Consider the following 20,245-nt stretch of genomic DNA (forward strand, 5'->3'; position numbering starts at 1 on the left):
CCAGGGATCAATACCAGGACCAATATATATTCATTAATAACCTACATGATGGGGCAGAGTGTAACGTCAACAGCTTTGCAGATGGTACAAAACTGGGAGTAGTGGTTGATACATCAGCTCATTGTGCTGTTATCCAGAGTGGCCTTAACAGGCTGCAGAAACAGCCTGGCAGGAATCTTGTAACTTCAATAAAGGGAAATTCAAGTCCTGCACATGAGAAAGAATAATCCCATGCACTAATATGCATTGGTAGGCTGGAAAGCAGCTTAGCAGAGAAGACCCTGGGTATCCCAGTAAACAAGAAGTTGAATGTGAGGCAGCAATTTGCCTTCATGTGAAAAAACAATCAACAGCCCCTTGGGCTGTATTAGGAAGACCATTGGTAACAGGTCAAGTGAAGTCATCCTTCCCCCTTGCTCAGCCCTGGTGAGACTTGTTTGGGCTGCTGGGTCCAGTTCTGGGCTCCCCAGTGCAAGCAGGACATGGATTTACTGGAGTGAGTCCAGGAAAGAGCCATGAAAATATTTAAGGAGTTGAAGTGTCTGACATGAGGCTGAGAAAGATGAGACTCTTCAGCCTGGAGAAGGCTTGATGTGGTTCTTATCAGTGTATATGAATACTTGATGGGAAGAAGTAAAGAAAACGGAGTCTGATTCTTATTAGTGATAAGAATGACAAAACAAGTGACAAAATAAGAGGCAGCAGGCGTTAACTGAAATACAATTAAAAGTATTTAAATATACAAAACAACTTTTTCCACTGTGAGAGGTTGCCCAGAGAGGTTGTGAAGTCTCCACAATTGTAGATATTCAAAACCCAGATGGGCACAGACCTGGACAACTGTTTCTATCTGACCCTGCTTTGAGGAGCAGGGAGTTGAACTAGATGGTCTCCAAGGTTTCCTTCCAACCTCAACATGACACAATGTGGCAAAGAGGCAATGTGTTGTGGAGTAGCCCATTTAACCTGGGTGTCTTTCACTAAGACACTAGCTACAGTAATCTAGCTCCCTGAGGAAAATATAGCATCACTAAATAAATGAAAGTGTTAAGCCTACTCACACTTTGGGAAGCACACCAGGTGCAGAAACTCGAACTCTGCAGAAATTTGGCAGATTTTAATAAATCATTCTTAGCTGTTTCCTAGTTTCTTGCAAGGATCACCACTGAAAACAATATGAAGGCAACACTATTCTGCCTGGAAGGATTTATACCAACCACTCCTGATGAGGAAATGCATGTGTGATGTGTTGGCCTGCATAATTTTCTGCCTTTCAGTTGTGGTAATTTGATGGCTCAAGGAAACATCCTGTGGTATTGTTTTTCCTTCAAACTAACATATGCTTTTATTTTCTAAACCCACTCCAAATAATTGACACAAACCAGAGAACAACCTGTTACCAAAATTCTCCTATATGCTTTTTTGAAGAGGTAGATTGCCTTGCTAAACTTTGGGGAAGTCCTTCCCAATAATTGGCATGAGTCAGCACTGTATCTTCTCTAAAAGACAAAATTTCCCAAGAACAACTGCTAGATAATCCTCCTGCCTAAGCCATGTGTCATGGTTTTGTGTGGAGCCGTTTCTGGTAACGGGGAAGAGGCTGCAAAGATGACTCCTGTAAGAAGTTCCTCAAACTCTCCCCAGCTCTGAGCCAGACCTACTTCTGGGGCTAAGCCAATTAGGCACCTGCATGATCACTTTTTAAGAAGAAGAAGACTGAAAGGGGGGAGAGAGAAGTGACCCTCAAACCCCAGGATCAGCAAGGGAAGGAAGAGAGGAGGAGCTGTGCTGGAGTAGAGACCACCCTGCATTCTGTGAAGAGGAGTGGTGAAGGAGAGATTTATTTGCAGCTCATAAAAGACCCCACATCAGGGGTAGTGACTATGCCCGGAGCAGGCCATGTTGTGTGGGAGGGACTCCGTATTTGCAGAAGCCACAGCTGTTGGAAAGAACTCACACCAGAGAAGTTCATTGAGGACCCATGTCCCAGAGGAGGGACCCTGTTTCCCTGCTCTAGTCTCAATACACAGCATCCTTGCTTATCTTTTCTTCCTCTCATCTCGCTGGGGCCTCTGCTGTCCTAAGGAGGGTGGGGGTGGATGGGGACAGTGAGCAAGAAACTGTTGTGGTGCTTCCTTGCTAGCTGGGCAAAACCACAACATCATGCTGTGAGAGAGAAAGCTGATTAGAGGGCATTGGGTTTGTCTTCACCCCTGCATTATACACGCTGCAATTTGTGAGGACCCTGCAGTGTTAAGGAGGAGGCGAATCATCAGAGCCAGCTTAAGTCATTCAAGCTCCTGCATAGCGGGATAAAAATACATAATCCTGCTTCACATGTGGAGGTGAATAGGTATAGAGGAATGCATGGACAAAAGCTACAGCTCAAGAGCACTGAAGTAAGAATAGACAAGGAGCACTGCAGAGAATGAACTCAGCTCTGGATCCAGTTTAGGAGATAGAAGGAATTAGCTGTGGGCTGCTCCATGTCATAAGTAAATGTAACATCAGAGGGTGCCAGTGAAAAAGGGGCATTTTAAGTTGTTTGCAGCTTTTCACAAAATTAAAAGTGGTCGCTTGGAAATAGCAAAAATGTGGATGAGGGATGCAAAAAATTACTTAGAAGTACCTTCTGCTTGTCCTGCTCTGGTAGTTCCTGTAATGAATGCAGCCAACAAGGGTAGGGAACATAAATCCAGACAGCAGTTTCCCTCCCAGTTTTGTCAGCGACTTTGCCCTCCCAGCTCTGTCCAAGCATGACATTTCCCTTTGAGCCCTGGCAGAGCAGAGAGTACAGAGCAGGCCAACACAGCCTTGACCTTTGGCCAGCCAGGGTAACACCTCAGCTATCAGCCAAGGCCCAGCCACTTCAGCTACTGCTGTGGGCAGGAACCTCCACACAAAATATTTCTCTTTCTAGCAAAAAACGGGGGGGAGGGGAGAAAAGAAAAAGAAAAGACTGTTTGCTAAAAAGCAAAACCCTTGCTTTTATTGACTCTATGTTGCCTTGGGATCTCAGATACCATTCCATGAGTTAGCAAAGGTGAGGAGAAGCCACAAGTGGAAACATGAAATTACAAAGAAAAGTCTTGTGCGACTGCAGCGCTTTTCTGTACTTTGCCAAAAGCACTGTAACAGGTAAACCTGTAGCCAGTACAGAGCCATGGGAAATGGGAAATGAACAGCACAGGACTGCAGATTTTGTATGCCCTTGCTGAGGGAAAACCCAGGTGCTGAGGTTATTTCCAGCTGCCTCTGCCTGCTCCATGTATCAGTGTCATTCCACAGGAGTAATGTTCACTTGTTTATGTATTTATCACTAGTGTCTTTCAAATCGAAATTCAAGTTACATATTAGTACTATGCTTTTTCCTTTGCCCACCATGAATCAGCAGAGACCCGTTTACATCCCCTTACAGACTTCTGCCAGCACAAACTACAGAACCGGTCACTGCCGGGAAACAGATTGGGTCCCACAGGTCATGCAGACATCTCTCTTTTGATTACACACAGGGTAGGGGGCAGTGAAGAAGCAGATGGAAAAAAACCCCATCTCCCTAAAACAAGAGAAAGTCCCATTCCCTTTATCTTAATAGTGGTATCAGCAAGGGACTATTTCCCTTGTTGTTCATTACAACTGTACCCAGCAGAGAGAAAACACCTGGCATTTTGCTTCTGGTAATGACTGCCAGTTCCTGAGAGCAGAGCTATCTTTATTGGGTACTTTAGATAGTTCCTGATTTACAGAAGTTGTCTTCTTGAGGTTGATGCTCCAAAGATCTGTGAAAACTCTGAACATCCAGAACTATGAGCTAACAGAGATTTTCTTTTCATGTTTCTTTTCAGTTTTCCATGAGTTTTCCTAATACATATTTAACAAAACAGTCATGACTTTCTCAAAGGAGCTCTGAATGTGTTGTGCAGGTAGAACTAAGACTAAAACAAGGAACAAAGTAGATGCCAAAAGTTTATACAGCAAGAGCCTGAGCACTGACTTTATTGAGCAGATAAATATGGTTATACATAAAAAAATGTAGTCTGTAGTCTGATATCCAAGAAACTAATTAAATGGGAGGGAGAAAACAAGTCAAGTAGGTCAAGATTGTATGAACAAGACTTAAAATGTCCAAGTGATATGTTCTTGGGGAAAAATGTGTTGTGCTTTATAATGTTATTTTAAAGATAGTTCAGCACGAAGAATTACAATCATACTACATTTCTTACATAAATTTCTTTCTTTACTTATGTAATTTTGCATATAGAAGAGCTGTAAAAATGATAAACAATATAAACACTAAAACAAAAAAAAAAGATTGAGACTAAAAAGAGACAATATTTCATGTCACAGCTAAACATTGTTATCAAATGAAGGTTAAGAAATAACTGATCTTGGTATGTGAGTAATTAAAAGCATTTTTACAAAAAAGCCTGATAGACTGGCTCATGCATGTGTATATATAGAACTGCAGTAGTGTTAGTACTGTTGTCTCACTAGTAGTGTTATCTAGTCCAACATAAGCATAAGAATGCAGAAGTTTTAATCTACTGATTTATTTATTCCTGATTTCATGAGAGTTAAGCTCTGAATTGAGACCTGAGTGAACTCCCCAGACCTTGGGATGATGCAGAGTATCAGGCCTTGACCCATTCCATCTATCTGTTTCTTAACTTGGAAATCTAGAGAATTCTGTTTCCAGGATTGGGAAGCTGATTGCTTATCCATTCTTAGCCTCCTGTCTGCATTGACTGTTAGCTGAAGCTAGCTTTCTCTTTTTGTCTTCCCCTCTTTCTGTTCTTATAACCTCAAGAAATACTTTCTCCTCTCTCTCAAAATATGAATAATTAAATAATATTCTCAAATTCAGGTCTTTAATGGAAAATGGGAAGAAAAAATAGTTAAGAATATGGCTTATTACAAAATTCCCATTAAAATAATGGCTAAATAGAAAGATCTAACTATCTGATAACAAGAGTTACTTGGAAACTTTCATGGGAATCTATGATACGTTCTGCATGACCTTGAATTAATTTTTGCCTTGCTACTTTCAAATTAATTATGTTATACATATGAGACTCCTCCTGGCACTTTGTTAACATCTGGATGCCCTTCTTATGTTTTTTACACAAAAAACAGAATTTTTTTTGGACTAAATGATTATTTCCCTGACTATTCAGGTTAATTTTCATCATTTCTGTCATCAATTTTTCTTTTCTCGCTATAAGGAACATTTAGTTTAATTCTTACAGAAATATGAGAGTAGTATTAATTACCATTAAACTTTTGTTAGCAATGCTTAAATAATGCCCTTTCTCAGATCCTTTTGAAGAAAAAGCTGTGGGAGCAGACTGCAGATAGACACATCCAACAAAACTGGAGTTATAAAGCCTATTTAATCGCAGTAAGTTAGCTTTATTCTTGGTCATACAATATTGTGGAAGCCATTATGTACATCAAAGAGTTGATTAAGTAACAAAGATTTCCAGGAAAGAAAACTAACATCCAGGCACTGCTGATGTTTACACTTCATGCAACGCACCTGAACATTTTAAACAGAAGAGAAGGAAGCGGGGAAAGATGTCTGACTGTGATTGTCTGAAAAAGTATTGTGGTCTGTACATAACTTCAACTGGTCAGAGACAATATTCTACCTCTGGAAGCTGTTAAATTTAGGGGGAAAAAAAGGAAAAAAAGGAAGTGCTTATTTCAATGCAAAAGCTTGTCCAAATATTTTTAAACTCTTTCAAGGCATTAAATAATGCTCAAATGTCTGTTGCAATTAAATTTCAACTGAACTAAATCAGTGCAGTCTATTTGTGAATATGAAATGATCCTGCTAAACTGCGGTCCTCACTGTACCATGTATCACTGGTGACAGCTGTAGTTCGTATCTACAACAGTGAGAAAGAGCAGCCACATTCACCAAAGGCAACCAAGTTCTCATGTGCTGGTTGATCATTTCCAGAACTTTTGAGATGTTTCCAATTCTTTGTCATACCAACAGCATTGAATGCCTTTGTGTTCTTGTTAGCAAGACAGGAAAATTACCCTTCTTTTTCTCAGAAAGCATTACAGTTTCTAGAATAGTCCATTATCTGTTTTTTTCTTTGCTGTGCCAGATTATACTTACACATATTCTTGTATTAAATATTTTTGTTGTATGGTTTTTCCTACTCAAAGTTCTTATAGTAACTACATGTATTCTATGTGATTGAAGAGGGAGGAAGAAACCAATTTATTTGAGTTTATACAAAGAAGTAGGCCCCTCTCTTTTTCATAAACTGTGGTGGGTGTTGCAAAATAGTTCGACAGTAACTGGTCCCTCTTTTGTGATTGACTGATGAGAACATTTGACTCAAGCTCCTGACACTTAAATCCTCAAATGACGACTATAACCAGTAAGAAAGAAGATATTTTCTTATACCTGTTTAAAATGTCAATAGTGAAATATACAACTCTAGTCTAAGCTAAAGTTTAGAATTAAAAAAAAAATAGTTTGCTGTCTAATAGAATTAAGAGATAAGATGTTTTTTTGGTGTGGATGCACTCAAGGTAGGATTAAGCTGTGCCATATGTAATTAAATTGTCTGCTAACACCAATTAAAAAGTCAGGTTAGGCCTGCATTCATTCACCTCACCTCATATCCATGTATCGTTGTAGATTGGATTTTGATGGGCAGGAAGGGATCCAGAGGCATGTTCGTATTCTCCTTCTTTGATTACAATTGTAGGGAAGACAAATCATCCATTAATTTGAATGAATGTACAAGTGTAATCCCACTCGTGGTATTCAATTGCGTTTCAACCAAATAGCAAAATACATGTTAGAATTGTTCAAATCTTGTGTGTGTCAAGGTGGTTATAGACGGTACATTGGAAAAATAATAACTGAAACACCACAAAGTACATTGTAGGCTTTCATTTTAATTAAATGAAGCAGTAATCATAATGAAAGACAAATTAAATCACAGTTTACTGAAATTCTTCATTCTGAAAAGAGTGTTAATACTACAATGAGTCTCTGAGTTGCAGCTAACTGCTTCAGATGGTACAGCATGCTCCACTGGTTGATTCTGAAAATGGCAGAAAAAGGCTAAATCCACTTTATATTGCCAAACATATATCAACGGCAAAGAAAATTACTTTCAGACACAGATGCTCTGTTAACTCTCAAATGGTACAGTACTTCATTTGTAGCAACAGTGAGATTGAAGCATTGAAAGGTTACAGATCCAGAACCAAAGACTTTACTTATGTAATTAATCTCATTCAACTAAATGAAGACTGTTGGGGTTGAGACCATGAACTCTATGATCATAATACTAGAAAAATATATTCAAATTACTTCACAATAATGAATTGAGCGAGAAATCTAATCTCAACAGAACTAAGATTTGTTTCCATAAGGATTAATAATATTGCATCACCAACAATGATTTTGTATTCAGAATTATTTCATGCCAGCACAAAATCTTTGGAGGGGAAGAAATATCACAAGTATCCATTTTATTGCCTTATCCAGATTCTGTGGGCTATGCATATAAAGCAGACTTAATCAATTTGAAGGAACTGTTGAAGTAATATTGTGCTGTCTCTGCTACATGTTCCGCTTCCTATTGTTGAATGACCATTAGTAATTAATTACAGCCTATTGCCATAAAATGGCTTTTCTTTCAGCATGAGCTGGAAGTTAGACATGGGTTCAGCATCTCATATACCAACCTACAGGAATCCTAAAAAGTCAAAGAAGAGCTGCTCAGGGCATAGTTTCATGCCACTGAAGCCCCAGTAATTACACATGTCTGTGAATCTACCATCTGATATGACCTTCTTCTTTCTCTGTTTAGCTGAGAATATGAGGGCACTCCTTGGTCCTACAGTCATAGGCTTACACCAGGCTGGAGTCCTCCCAGGGCTGATCATCTCTCATCCTGTGTAAGGATTTAGTATCATTTCTCCCAGTTCCATTGTTGTTAGCCCTCTTCCATACTATTGCACTACCACCCCTTCTATCTAGCCACATGGCCAGATGTTACACAACTAAATAAGAAAATATAAATGGATACCAGATGATTCAGGACAACTAGGCAGAAGGAGAGATTGAAGTGGCTGCTATACAAACCTTGCCATTTCAAGTATTATGACAGATCTTGAAAACTTTCATTGTCATAATGGTAAGAAGTCTGTTCTTCCACATCTTGAGTCACTTGCTTTTGTTTTCTCCATTCTCTTTTATGCACTTCACTGTTTTGACTGGTAGCACCATATGTTTTCTTTGAACTTACAAAAGATTCATTGTTCATCTCTGTTTCTTCAGCTAGTTCATCCTGATCAATTATGCCACATTTCTCTTCATTGAGGTTTTCAGGGTCAGCCCATTCCTGCTTCTCTCCAGAAGCAAAGATAGCATAGAATATCACTCCGCTGTAATGCACCAGGGCTGCGATGAGAAACACATTTTGCCATTCTTCCCGAGTCTGAAAGAATGGTGCAGGTCTCATTACATTTCCAGTAAAAATAAATATTACCCTCTGAAATAGACCATGAATTAGCACATAGTGCACAATGACCATGATCACTGATTCTTGATGCTACAGACAGAACAATTTACAAGAGTTGTTGTGAAAAGATATTTTTTCTTAATTTCACAGCACCATCTAATAAAATAAAATATGAGACTAGTTTTTTTTTCTCACAAAGTTTCTCACTATGTGAAACATTAATGGAGTTCTAAATGCAAGGATTTTTCTAAGTTAATGTAGATCAGTGACTGCTTATTACAGAGGGGTGTCTCTAGTCTACAAGCATTACTCAGTAGTATGAAGATATTGCAGAGACATAGCCTCATGTGGTATATATAAAAAAAATCTCCTTACACAAGTAAGTAGTTTATAATAGCTGAGAATCTGGTCCCTGTGATACTGTAAAAATGAACATTTAAACAATAGAAAACAGTTGCAGAGATCAATGATGAGATGGGGTTACCAGGAAGCTTCAAAATGTCATCACTTCTGTTGCATTATCTAATCCCCTTCCCAGAAAACATGGAGAAGTATTACCTTGTGTTTCGTCATTGCCCCAACGATGAGTGGACACACCATGCCTGACAGTGTACCCACACCGTTGGAGATGCCCATCAGAATGCTGGCATAACGTGGGGCTATGTCCAGGTGATTCACATTGAATCCTACAACAAATAAGAGACAATGGTAAGCTTTGCACTACAGGGCTTTCAACAGGTATTACGGCTGAAGAAGCCCGAGAAAGGAAGGAAACCCTATTAACATATAAATGAAAAAGGACAGTGTTTTCTTGTTGATAAAGGGGGATGATATGTTGCAACTCTTTACTCTTTTTTTAAAACCTCTTTTTTTTCCCCCACCTTTGGAGGTCGCATTTTATAGGAAATGAAGTTTGTTCCAGCCTCCTTTAAAGTATCTGTGCGTCCTACTTTGTCCTAATGAAATAATGCATTCAGCAAACGTTTTTAATTGAAGTGAATGTCTCGTGTTTGTCAAATGTCTGATAGATTTTTGTTTAGCTAGTAGTGGTTTAAAATGTATGTTTTCCAGTACTTTAATTAGCAGTTTAAAAACATGTTAAAAACCCCCAGAATATAAACCATCAGGAAAAAAAATTACCCTTACTGCAGTGTATCTTCTGAGCACATATTTTACTAAGAAATAAAAACAAATAGTAAAAAACAGCCCAGATAATTATCATGCTTTAGGTAATGAAAATTACTTATTCAAGGTGTGGATGATCACAAGAAAGGATGATGAATTCCAAATCCATGGGACTACATACAGTTAAGAGTACTAGGAAAATCCCGCAATAAAAATGGATTGATAGAAATGGCCGGCTATGCAAGCATCTCATAACTGAGTAGCAAAACTATTTGCCATACACGTAATCCTGGAACAACCGAACAGCAGGAGTTACTCTGTTCATCAGTTTTTCTCTATTGATCTATCTTTTTGGCAGTCTGCTAGCTGATGGCCTTGGCCTTCATAACAAAAGAGGCTTTATTAAAACCAATGGTACTGGTGGAGACAAAAGTCAGTCTGATAAGACCCATGGAAGTGTTAGAAATTGCTGCTTTGGAGAAGGACTAGTTATAGGACATAACTGACCTAGAAATTCGAAACTGACAGCTAGAACTGGGAGTGGGTTTGCAACTGATAGCCTTTGGTCAACTATTCATTCCAGAGTAATTATCTTTCTCTCTCTCCTTTTAGGGAAACTGTTTATGGAAGAAGAAAAGACAGCTGACACCGTGAAAATATGTTAGAAAATAACAGCACAAATCTGGTGTAAAACGAAATCAATAAAGAGCAGGTTCTTTTGAAGTTTCAATGTCCTGTGTGCAACAGGTTTCATAGATAAAAAAGTGAATTATTTCTGATATGGGCAGAAATAGCCAACGCCCCATAAAAAGCCATGCTAAAAGCAAACAGAATAACAATAGTGAAAGCAATAACATCCATTTTGTCATTAACAGCAAAACAAATACTATGATTCTTACCTGAAATTGCAAAGCCACTGAAACCTACTGCTAACACCAGAAAGGAAATAGCCACACCTTTTGTATGAGAATAACCAACCACCAAAAGCAAGGTTGCTTCCATTCCAAAGCCTTCAAATGAAAAACATGGGATTAAATTAAATTGAAGTTACTATTGGTCACACAGATACTAACAAGGTCTAGCCAGAATAGTGACTTAAAATGAGACAAAATTCTTTCCTTTCTTACAAATATTTTTGAACATATTTGGCACCTTTGTGCATTTGCAGAATTTTTTGAGAATATACTCTTTTCTACTCATTTCTATGTAAATGACCCAAGCAAATGGTGAAGTTAAGTCACTGAGCAATAACCGGCAAACAGTGACAAAGTAACTGCGCAGAGCACTGAAAAATTCACACACATGGAAACATGATAGGGAAAGGAGAAAAAACTTCTTGCCTTCAATTTCTCCTGGTTGTACTGATGTGAGACATTCTTGGTAAATGGAACAAAACCACATTTTACATACAAGTGTGCCACCAACACAATAGGATCTCTGAGCATCACAGGGAACTTTCAACTTCTGCTATTACTGCAAATTAACATTTTCTAATATGTTATATTATAATCTTTCTCTTTTTTTAAAAAATTATGTTGAAAGTATGCTCTGAAAATACAGTGAATTTGAGAGAACTTTGTGAAAATGCTTAGCCAAGCTGCATGATATCTCTGACTGCAGGCATCTCCATTTCAGGCAGCCTATGTCATCCATAAATAATGTAAGCCAGGAGCTGACAGTGGAGAATGATTCCAAAGGCTATCTGGCTTGATTTTTTTTTTCCTAAATTAGTATCATTCTACATGTAGATGTTGTTGATTTTTCAGTTCAGTCACTGAACTAGAAACAAACACTTTTGCATCCATCCCTCATCTTTTTTGTTACCCAACCCTTTCAGCTTAAATTTGCCAGTGGATTCTGATGGAAGCAGCACATGGGAACGTGACCAGACTCTATCCACTAGGAAAAGATCTCTCCAGCAGCATGCTATAAGTTTAACTTCATCTGTATTATTTTGCAGGATGAGGCAAATACTACTCTTGATCATAGTAGTCTTCTGGGCCAGTCCCTATTACTCTTTCTATAGTTAACCTGGCTTATTGCCTGGTTCATACGAGTAAGCATGTTCAAATGAGTAAGGATTTATTCCATGAGGACATCTAACATGAACTTTGCATTAATTGCTTCAGATTAATCAGCTGAAGGTGCCATTTAGAGTAAATTGTCTCGTGTTACAATTAAACTATGATATTAGTGTCAGCTGCAGCACACAATTGAAATACTGTATTTTCAGAATCCAATAGTACCTCCACAGTTCATGACCTTCCTTACAGTGGTAGTGGTTAAAATCTTCCTGCTCCGTAAGAAGTCAGCTAGCTGCCCTCCAATAGGTACAATGATTGTCATGACCATGTGAGGAACTGCTGACAAAAGGCCAACCTGCAATTAGACAAATGAGTGTTTATTGTTCATGTCCTTTGGGATTTAGTGGAAAGAGAACAAGAACTTTTCCTTTTCCCCATCTCTTTGTTTTTGCCCATTCATACACTTTTTATCCTGGATCTTTGGGTGGGAGGATTGCAAAAAAGTCCAATAGGACCTGCAAACAAGACAGAAGTGACCTTAAGTTGCCTTTGTTCCATCTTTAGGGATTTCTAGGAGCTTGAGAGACTCCAACATACTTTCATCCAGGTAACAGTGTTTTTTCTAATAGGCCTGTCCAGTAATGGCAATATGGGAGCCAAGACATGGCTACAAGCTACCCACCTAAGGCCGGGTGCACCATTTCAGCAGGATGCTGTATCTGAGAAGTGGAGTGTACCAGGTGTTCCTTGGGGTGGCCAGAAGCTGTCCAGTCACTGTCCCTGACAGACAGGGTCAGAAACAGGACTGTTTATCCATTGCTGGGATCATACAGTGCCCTGTCCAAGGGGGGAATCAGTAAGTTTCTCCTGTCAGGACACTGAATCTGTGGAGGGCATCCCTTGGCTGCTTAGTACCTAGGGCACCAGTGAATTGGAAAGTGACTGGGCACCTTCATTCATTTATGGGGGGGCAGGGAGGTATTTCTTCTTCCCTCTTTCCATCTTTCTCTGAAGAAGATAAAGGATGTGGTAAGGTTTTCCCTCATCCTTCTATCTCTTTCCTGACAGCTGTGAGTATTAATATGTTTTCAAGAGGCCAGGGGAAAGGATCCAAGCTGTAATAAAAAGGAAAACAAGAATTCTCTCTAAAAAAAATCTAGAACTGATGGAGTTTTTTTTCTCTCCAATGACCAGAAAAGGAACACAAGAAAACTGCTCTAATGTAGATGGTTGGAGTAGTAGTCAAAGCTGGATGATGGAACACCTTCTGGTCCAGAAGCAGAAGCCAGAGCACAAGTGAGAATCTCACCTTTTGCAATACCTATTAATATGCATTGACTTCTGTTGTAGACATGACAAAGCCATATGTTATGTGTCCTGATGCTGGAGTGCTCTATTTTGGTTTTCAATTGCTTTTATATATTTTTATTATTCATGTTCTTAAAGAGCTCCTTTCTGAATAACAAATTACCTGCCACCTAGAAGAAGGCATTTGTACATTGTATATGGACTGAAGAACATACAGCAAAAAACCCAACATTATGATATCATTTTACAAATTAGTAACTAAGCAAATGTCATGCATATATATTTTAGAGACTAGAGTCTACAAAATGATGCTCAATTTCTTTTCATTTTTACAGAATCATTAAGGTTGGCAAGAGACTCAGGACATCATCTTCAATCCCCTTACTCAAGTAGGATCACTTAGAACAGGTTCCCCAAGATCATGTCCAGATGGCTTCTGAATGTCTGCAAGGAAGGAGATTCCACAATGTCTCTGGGCAACCTGTGACAATGCTCACTCTCACAGTAAAAAAGTGTTTCCTGATGTTTGGAGGGAACCCTCTGTAACTCAGTTTGTGTCCACTGCCATTGGTCCTGTCACTAGGCACCAGTGAAAAGAGCTTGGCTTTGTCTTCATTGTATCCTCCACTTCAGATATTTGTGTATATTGATGAGCCTTTCTTCTCCAGGCTAAACTGTTCCAGTTCTCCCAGCCTTTCCTGAATGGAGAGATGCTCCAGTTCCTTAATCATCTGTGAGGCCCTTCATTGGAATCTTTCCACTGTATCCATGTCCAAGTTGGTCAAATGTGACTTCCTTATGGTGAATTTTCTGCCAAAGGGTCATTACTCTTTCTGTTAGCGCTGTTACTTATCCCAGATATGCCAAAAGACTATTTTGCAGAGTTTTAGTGATCAGCATGTCACTTTCTTTGAAGGCTTTTATTTGAAGAAGTAATTTAGTGAAAAGTTTATTTTCTGCAATGTGCAACCTCCTTACATTGTCACTAAGTCAGTTTTACATTAGTTTTTAACTAGTGAGGTACTCAGAAGCACAATTCTAGCATTCATGAAAGACAGATAATAATAAACAAACCCATTTTGTGTTAATAACCCTGTTCTTTATCTCCACACTGTGCTTGGCTGTTCCATGTCATTGCTACTATAACAACATTGTAGAACCTAGTACTCTGCCCCCAGACCACACAGATAATGATGTCGTTTGTTATCAGTTTGCAGGATTAAACTTACTTGAAAATAGTTTACAATCCAGAGAGTAGTATTTTTAAAGCAATCTTGGGAAAACATTTCTGGAACAAATACTCTGAAATCCTCATTCATGCTCTGAAGAGCAAGTGTAACAATATTGGCTTTAATGAAGTGATGGTGGCAGGGAATATCAATTCCTAATGAATTTGACCCCTCATTGTTCCTTAAAAGTAATGATGTAAAAAAAAGAAGATAAAATTTAATCTGGCAAGTTTCTGTTTACTTGTCTTGTGTTTTTCAAGACTTACGGCTTTTTGAATCAACCCTTTCCCAAAACAACTTTTCAGTTCTTTCCTTTTGATAACGGTTTGACACAAGCAAGCTTCTATTTCTATCAGATCACTAGAAATACTTAATCACAACTACTGTGAATAATCTACTGCAATGACTCCAGAATGATCTGGGGATCTTCAAGCACTCTGCATCTCCTAAGGTGAGGTCTGTTTCATCTCAGACATTTACCTTGCTTATTGCAAACCCGAAGACTTCTTCAAAGTAAGCAGGCTGACTTATAAGGAGCAAATAGAAGGTCCAGCTTCTGCAAAAATTTGCCACAATGATTGCATAAACTGGCATTGAAGTGAAAAATCTCTTCCAGGGAGTACTAAATTTCTAGAAAAAACAAAAAATTAAAACAAATTTAAGGCATTTTTGAGTAGGCAGGAGGTAGAATAAAGAGCCCACCATATTTTAGCATCATAACTGTCCAGTATATAGAATTAAATTTACACTGCAAATCACTTACAATGCAAGTGGAAGATATCTCCTGGATTAGTAGCAAAAGACAAGTAGGGAAACTTTCTTAGAATAGTTAGGATTTTTAAGATGATTACTGTACTATTATTGCTCTTCTTACTGAAGTCACACAACGTCTTCTGGAATCCTGCTGTTTGAATAACAGAATGAATAACTGAATACAAGAAAACTAGAGAAGACCTTGTGTCATTCCCAATTTTTTGTCATGATGACAAAAAATGATGTCAAGGACTGTGAAAAAAGGTTATCTAAGCTAAGAAATATGTGGTAATGCAGCAACAGGTAGCCATGTGATTCAGCCTAAATAATTTCATTCAGCAAGAAATGTCTGTGTTAGAGGATTTAATTTCTGTAACTCGCTTTTGGCATTTCCAGTTTCTATTTATGCCTCAGTATTCCATACAGCAGGAACAAAAACCACTTCAGAGCTCTGTTTACTTACAATAGAGTTCAAATCAGAAGCTGAAATACATAACTATGGCAATATATATTGACATTCTCTTCTTTTTCTTAAATGGTATTGGTGTTCCACAACCATATCCCTGTGGCATGCGTGAATACATGGTGGTGGTACTATTATCCTCTACATCAAACCCCTATATAGCAAGGGGAAAAACATGACTTGGAATGAGTATGTGTGTTTCCAGTCAAGAATTAAGTGACTTGAGCCAAACTTCACGAGCACTCCCAAAAGGAGTCTAGTACTTCATACTCTCTGCAAGGCTATCACACAAAACATGTAGAAAACAGAGTCTGGAGTTATTTTGCCCCAGAATGTTCTACAGTAAAAGCCAAGAAAGAACAGCTTATCAAGCAACAGCTTTGCTTTTGTCCACTAGTAAAATTTGCTTATCTAAGGAAATGGAGAAAAGTTTGATGGGAAAATAATTTTTAGTTTTAAGTTTCCAGAATTCTCCAGGATCCTCTCAGAAAAAGGCAAGAAGTTTCAAAACAATGAGATCAGCTTCTGTGAGAATGTACAGGGCAGAAATCCTTGTCCTTAAACTTTCAGAATTTCAATCACCCTTAATTAGGCAGTTGGATAATTTAATATCTGCAGACATTTTTTTAGTAGGCTATTTCAATTAATATTTTTTAGAACAAATGTGATAGCCACTGTAAAGCAGGAGACTAAAGTGTGTCTTTTCCCCTCTGTCGTCCCTAGGTCAGAGGGCTTTATAAACCAAGAATTAACACAGCACTGTGTGTTTTGCCTGTAGCTGAACTCACCCTGTCCAGCTGCATGAGCCAGATCCTGTAATTTTCATAAAAGGAAAAGCGTCTAATCAGCAGCAGCAAATAGTTCTGCTGCTCTTATGCAATTAGTAGTATACATCTGGTCATATACTGATCCTGTGCAAAGTGCTCCCAGATTATAAACCAGAAAAGCCTTTTTTACTTACACTTGGACTTGCTAGGCTGGCTCCTTCTCCTATGCTAGTTTCGATATATATCTTTTCTTCATTGGTTATCGTTGGATGTGTAGCAGGGCTCTCATAGGCATGAAGCAGCCAGAACATGTACCAAACAATCCCAAACATTCCTGCAGAGGCAGGAAAAAACAAAGGTCACTGTTAAAAGCCAAAAAGGCCACATTTCAGTAACTGCAGGCCTTGAAGTTTGTTTCAAGAGCCAGTTAAACTAAATCTGACCAGGGAAGTTACAAATATGATAACTAGGTCTGTGCATATTGTTTGCCTCTTTCAAAGTGTTTGAGCATTTTGTTACTTGTATTACACACTATGTATGAGGCAGTCAAAAGGCAGAAGCAAAGCTTTAGGAGGGATCTGGGAAAGGAAATACCCAAAGTGGTCATAACACAGTTACAATTTGCATAAAAGAACTTCACAGTTTGAGATGGCAAAGCTTATGGTGCATTTTGTGTCTCCAGCGAAAACACAGAGAGCCTATCTTAACTGGGTTGCTGCTTTGCAAGGCCAGGTTTGAGACAGATCTGGCATCTACCACGGAGGAAAGCGTGAGGTATCCCAGCACAGCCACAAGGTCATACTCACTTTGCACTGCTTTTACCAAGGGTGGGAGGCATGGGGCAAATATCTCAGGGCAGAAAGTTTCAGAGGCATTCAGCTCACCATCAGCAGCATATGCAGTAGCACATGTGTACTCTGGGACACGTATCACTTGAGTGTTTGTGCTACAGAGCAGCTTCTGAACTGCCTCCAATCCTGACCACGGGCTGTGGCCTGGACATTACACTTTTAAAACAGTTTACAGCAGATGATTTCAAAACAAAATCTTTCAGCAGCTGCAAGAAGTAGGGAATACATTGGAATACTCATTTGCAACATCTTCATTCCTCAAAACAGCTTTGATCCAGATCTGTTATACAGGTTTAACAAAACCGCTGCCAGTAACAGTCTAGTTGCAAAGATCCTTTATGTTAAGCAACTCACCATAAATATAAAACACTGACGACCATCCTATATACTGTACCAGCACACCTGCCAGTGGCATGGCGACCACTGCGCCTGCATAAGACCCTAGGGAGGAGAAAAAAAGGATTAAGAGAAGAGAAAAAAGTGATAGGCAAGCCTAGTCTGCAGTGCAGGCAGGTGCTCACAGGTCCAGAAACTCTGTATGATTGACACTGTGCTTTCTTGTGAACATGGGGAATGGGATAGCAACTGTAAAATGTAGCTTGGGGTAGTGGAAAGGACTAGCTCTCACTATTGTGGGATTACCAGTCTCATTTTGCATCTAGAAGGGCTGTGCCCTGTAGCTAAATGAGATTTTCAAAGCTGGTGCTGATGGTAAATCACCACGTAGGATAAACTATAATCATTTAGATAGGGAATCCCTCCTAACTCTGCAGTGTATGAGGCAAACTCCAGAGAACCTAGTGCTCCAGATTTCAGAAGCTTTCTTTGTGTCCAGAAGTCCTGCTGGTTGCAGATATGATGAGAGGCCCTTGTCGTGGCTCTAGCTCCATGATCCCACAGTGCTACTAGTGGAGGGAGCGTTCAGACCAACTCTGAGTCTATTTAACCATGGGCAGATGGTTCAGATGGTTCAGATGGGCAGCATGAACAAACAGTTGAAATAAACAGGCAAAAGTTGTCAGGGAAAAAAGGTTAAAAAAGTGGTCCATGCCAAAGTGTCTGATTGGGAAATGTATAATAGTAGTGAAATACATTTTTGAGTGACGTATAGAAAGAAATGAGTTTTTAAGTGTTTGGAAAGGGATTTCCCTTTAGATCTGAGGGAGAATTCATCCAGTCTGGATATTTGGTTTCTGTGCAAGTGCCAGTGGCTTCATATGTGAGAAGGGTTGCTTTGAATTGTTTTAGTAAATACTTGAGGTTTTTAATAAATCTTATATATTTAATTAATGAACATTTATTAATGCTTTACTCATTAGCCAATACATCTTTGCAATTATTCATATTGTGACCCTTCTCCCTTGTTATCATGTAATTCCTTTTTCTTACAGAAATAGCAAAGCCCCAGGAAAGAATATAGATATAGGCAGAAAAACTGCCAAAACTGCTACCTAGGGGATGGAATTAAAAATAGAAAACCCTTTTTTATTATTCTTTTCCTTGTAATTAATATGGCTGCAAATAAAATTTAAAAAAAAAAAAAAAAGGTATCATCCTTGAAGAAAAAGGTGTAAAACCTTAAAACCTCAGTATTTTTCCTGCTTTCTGCTTCCATGACAAGGTTTAAATCTCTTGCCAGAGTCTAGAAACATTCCAAAGGGAATGAGAGAGTTTGATTTCTTCCATCTTTCCAATGGATTTCTCTTCCCAAAGTCTTCTGAAGTTTCTCACAGCCATCTCTAGGCTGTTTAGTCTCAAGAAGAGGAGACTGGCGGGGGGAAGTCAGGGTGTCAGGAGGTTGGGGCATCCCTTTTTTCTATTGTATCTAGCAACAGGGTAAGGGATAATGGGATGAAGCTGGGACACAAAAAGTTCCACTTAAATATAAGAAAAAATTATTTTACTGTTCAGGTGACGGAGCAGTGGCACAGGCTGCCCAGGGAGGGTGTGGAAGATCCACCTGGACACATTCCTATGCGACCCAATCTAGGTTGACATGCTTCTGCAGGGGAGTTGGACTAGATGATCTCTAAAGGTCCCTTCCAACCCTACTGTTCTATGATTCCATGATCTTCCAGACAGCCAAGCATCAGCATTGGAAGTGGATGCAGAGAAGCATGCAAAGTACAAACCTGATCATAATTCAAAAGAGATTGAAGCAGAATGGCCAGAAGCAAGCAGTTACATCACCTCCACTGCATCATATTAAGCAACCAGCTTAAAGTACTTAAGTCCTTTTAAGATTGTTTTTTTAGCCTGTACCTGTTTAGAAGGGCTAATTCAATATGTATAATAAGTAAAAATACTAAAAAAAATGTAATTCTGTCTTATGACACTTCTAGACCCTTTTTAGTTTGCTATGAGAGTTGGCTTTAAATGATAAAAAGATGATATGTTCAACAAAAAAGATGCTCAGGTTCCTGAGCTCAGAGTGCAGAGTATGTACTTATATATAAACTGTATAAGCCTGTCAACTTACCACAGAAGGATGTGGTGGCCAACCTGCTTCTCTCCAGTGGAGGAGCCCACTTACTCCACATCCCATGGCAGGCTGGGTAGGTAACGCCCTGGCAGACATTTCACACATTATATGATTTGCTGTCACTGCATTCCTACTTCAAGCAGTTGCTGATACTGTTCAACCCATTTAGTTGTTTGTCACCATGGAATGATTTAGCATTAGGTAAGCCTGGAAGAGCTTTGTTCTTTGGGCATGACGGTGCCAAACTAATTTGGATAATCACTTAAACAGTAACATGTTCTGAGGTAAAAATGCTGTTTATTACCTTCAGTGGATGCCATAAGTAAAATAAAATAGCTCAAACTGCAGCACTGTGAACATCAGGGTTTTATTTCCTTTTAGGTAACCTTAAATATTATCTCCCTGAGTAACAAGTAAAACTGTAGATTGATCAGAAAACCTGACCAAAATATCTTATGGATCTAATCTCCAAAAATGAATGATGCATGAAAGGATCAAAATGATGAGTGCTCCTACCTCCACCAGACCTTGCAGAATCCTTACAAACATCACACAGCCATAATGCACTCTTGCTGCAGAAGGGATGAACATGTTCAGTGTAGATGTTAGAAAGATAGCTGCTCCAAATACTCTGTGGATAAATCCCCGTACAATCAATACATTTTATTCTCTGAATGGAATAGAAGTTTTATTCATACTTAAACAAAGCTGATGGATTTTGGTTTGTATCACAGGAATAGATATG

The 20,245-nt window shown here is 38.9% G+C and overlaps 1 protein-coding gene across 1 annotated transcript in view; it reads right to left on the bottom strand.

Annotated features, from left to right (window-relative positions):
* Positions 1 to 8,135: 8,135 nt before the first annotated feature.
* Positions 8,136 to 20,245, bottom strand: part of SLC17A8 (solute carrier family 17 member 8) — a 28,063-nt gene continuing 15,953 nt past the window's right edge. Inside the window, exons 4-12 of the mRNA XM_061988709.1 lie at positions 20,017 to 20,131; positions 19,498 to 19,585; positions 17,373 to 17,459; positions 16,362 to 16,501; positions 14,665 to 14,814; positions 11,870 to 12,002; positions 10,523 to 10,633; positions 9,057 to 9,184; positions 8,136 to 8,474 (exon numbers count right to left, since the gene is read on the bottom strand). Of these exons, the coding sequence (XP_061844693.1) occupies positions 8,136 to 8,474; positions 9,057 to 9,184; positions 10,523 to 10,633; positions 11,870 to 12,002; positions 14,665 to 14,814; positions 16,362 to 16,501; positions 17,373 to 17,459; positions 19,498 to 19,585; positions 20,017 to 20,131 (1,291 nt within the window). The remainder of the gene's footprint in view (positions 8,475 to 9,056; positions 9,185 to 10,522; positions 10,634 to 11,869; positions 12,003 to 14,664; positions 14,815 to 16,361; positions 16,502 to 17,372; positions 17,460 to 19,497; positions 19,586 to 20,016; positions 20,132 to 20,245) is intronic.

This window comes from Colius striatus, chromosome 1 (assembly GCF_028858725.1).
Source record: "Colius striatus isolate bColStr4 chromosome 1, bColStr4.1.hap1, whole genome shotgun sequence".
Classification (NCBI taxonomy): Eukaryota; Metazoa; Chordata; class Aves; order Coliiformes; family Coliidae; genus Colius; species Colius striatus.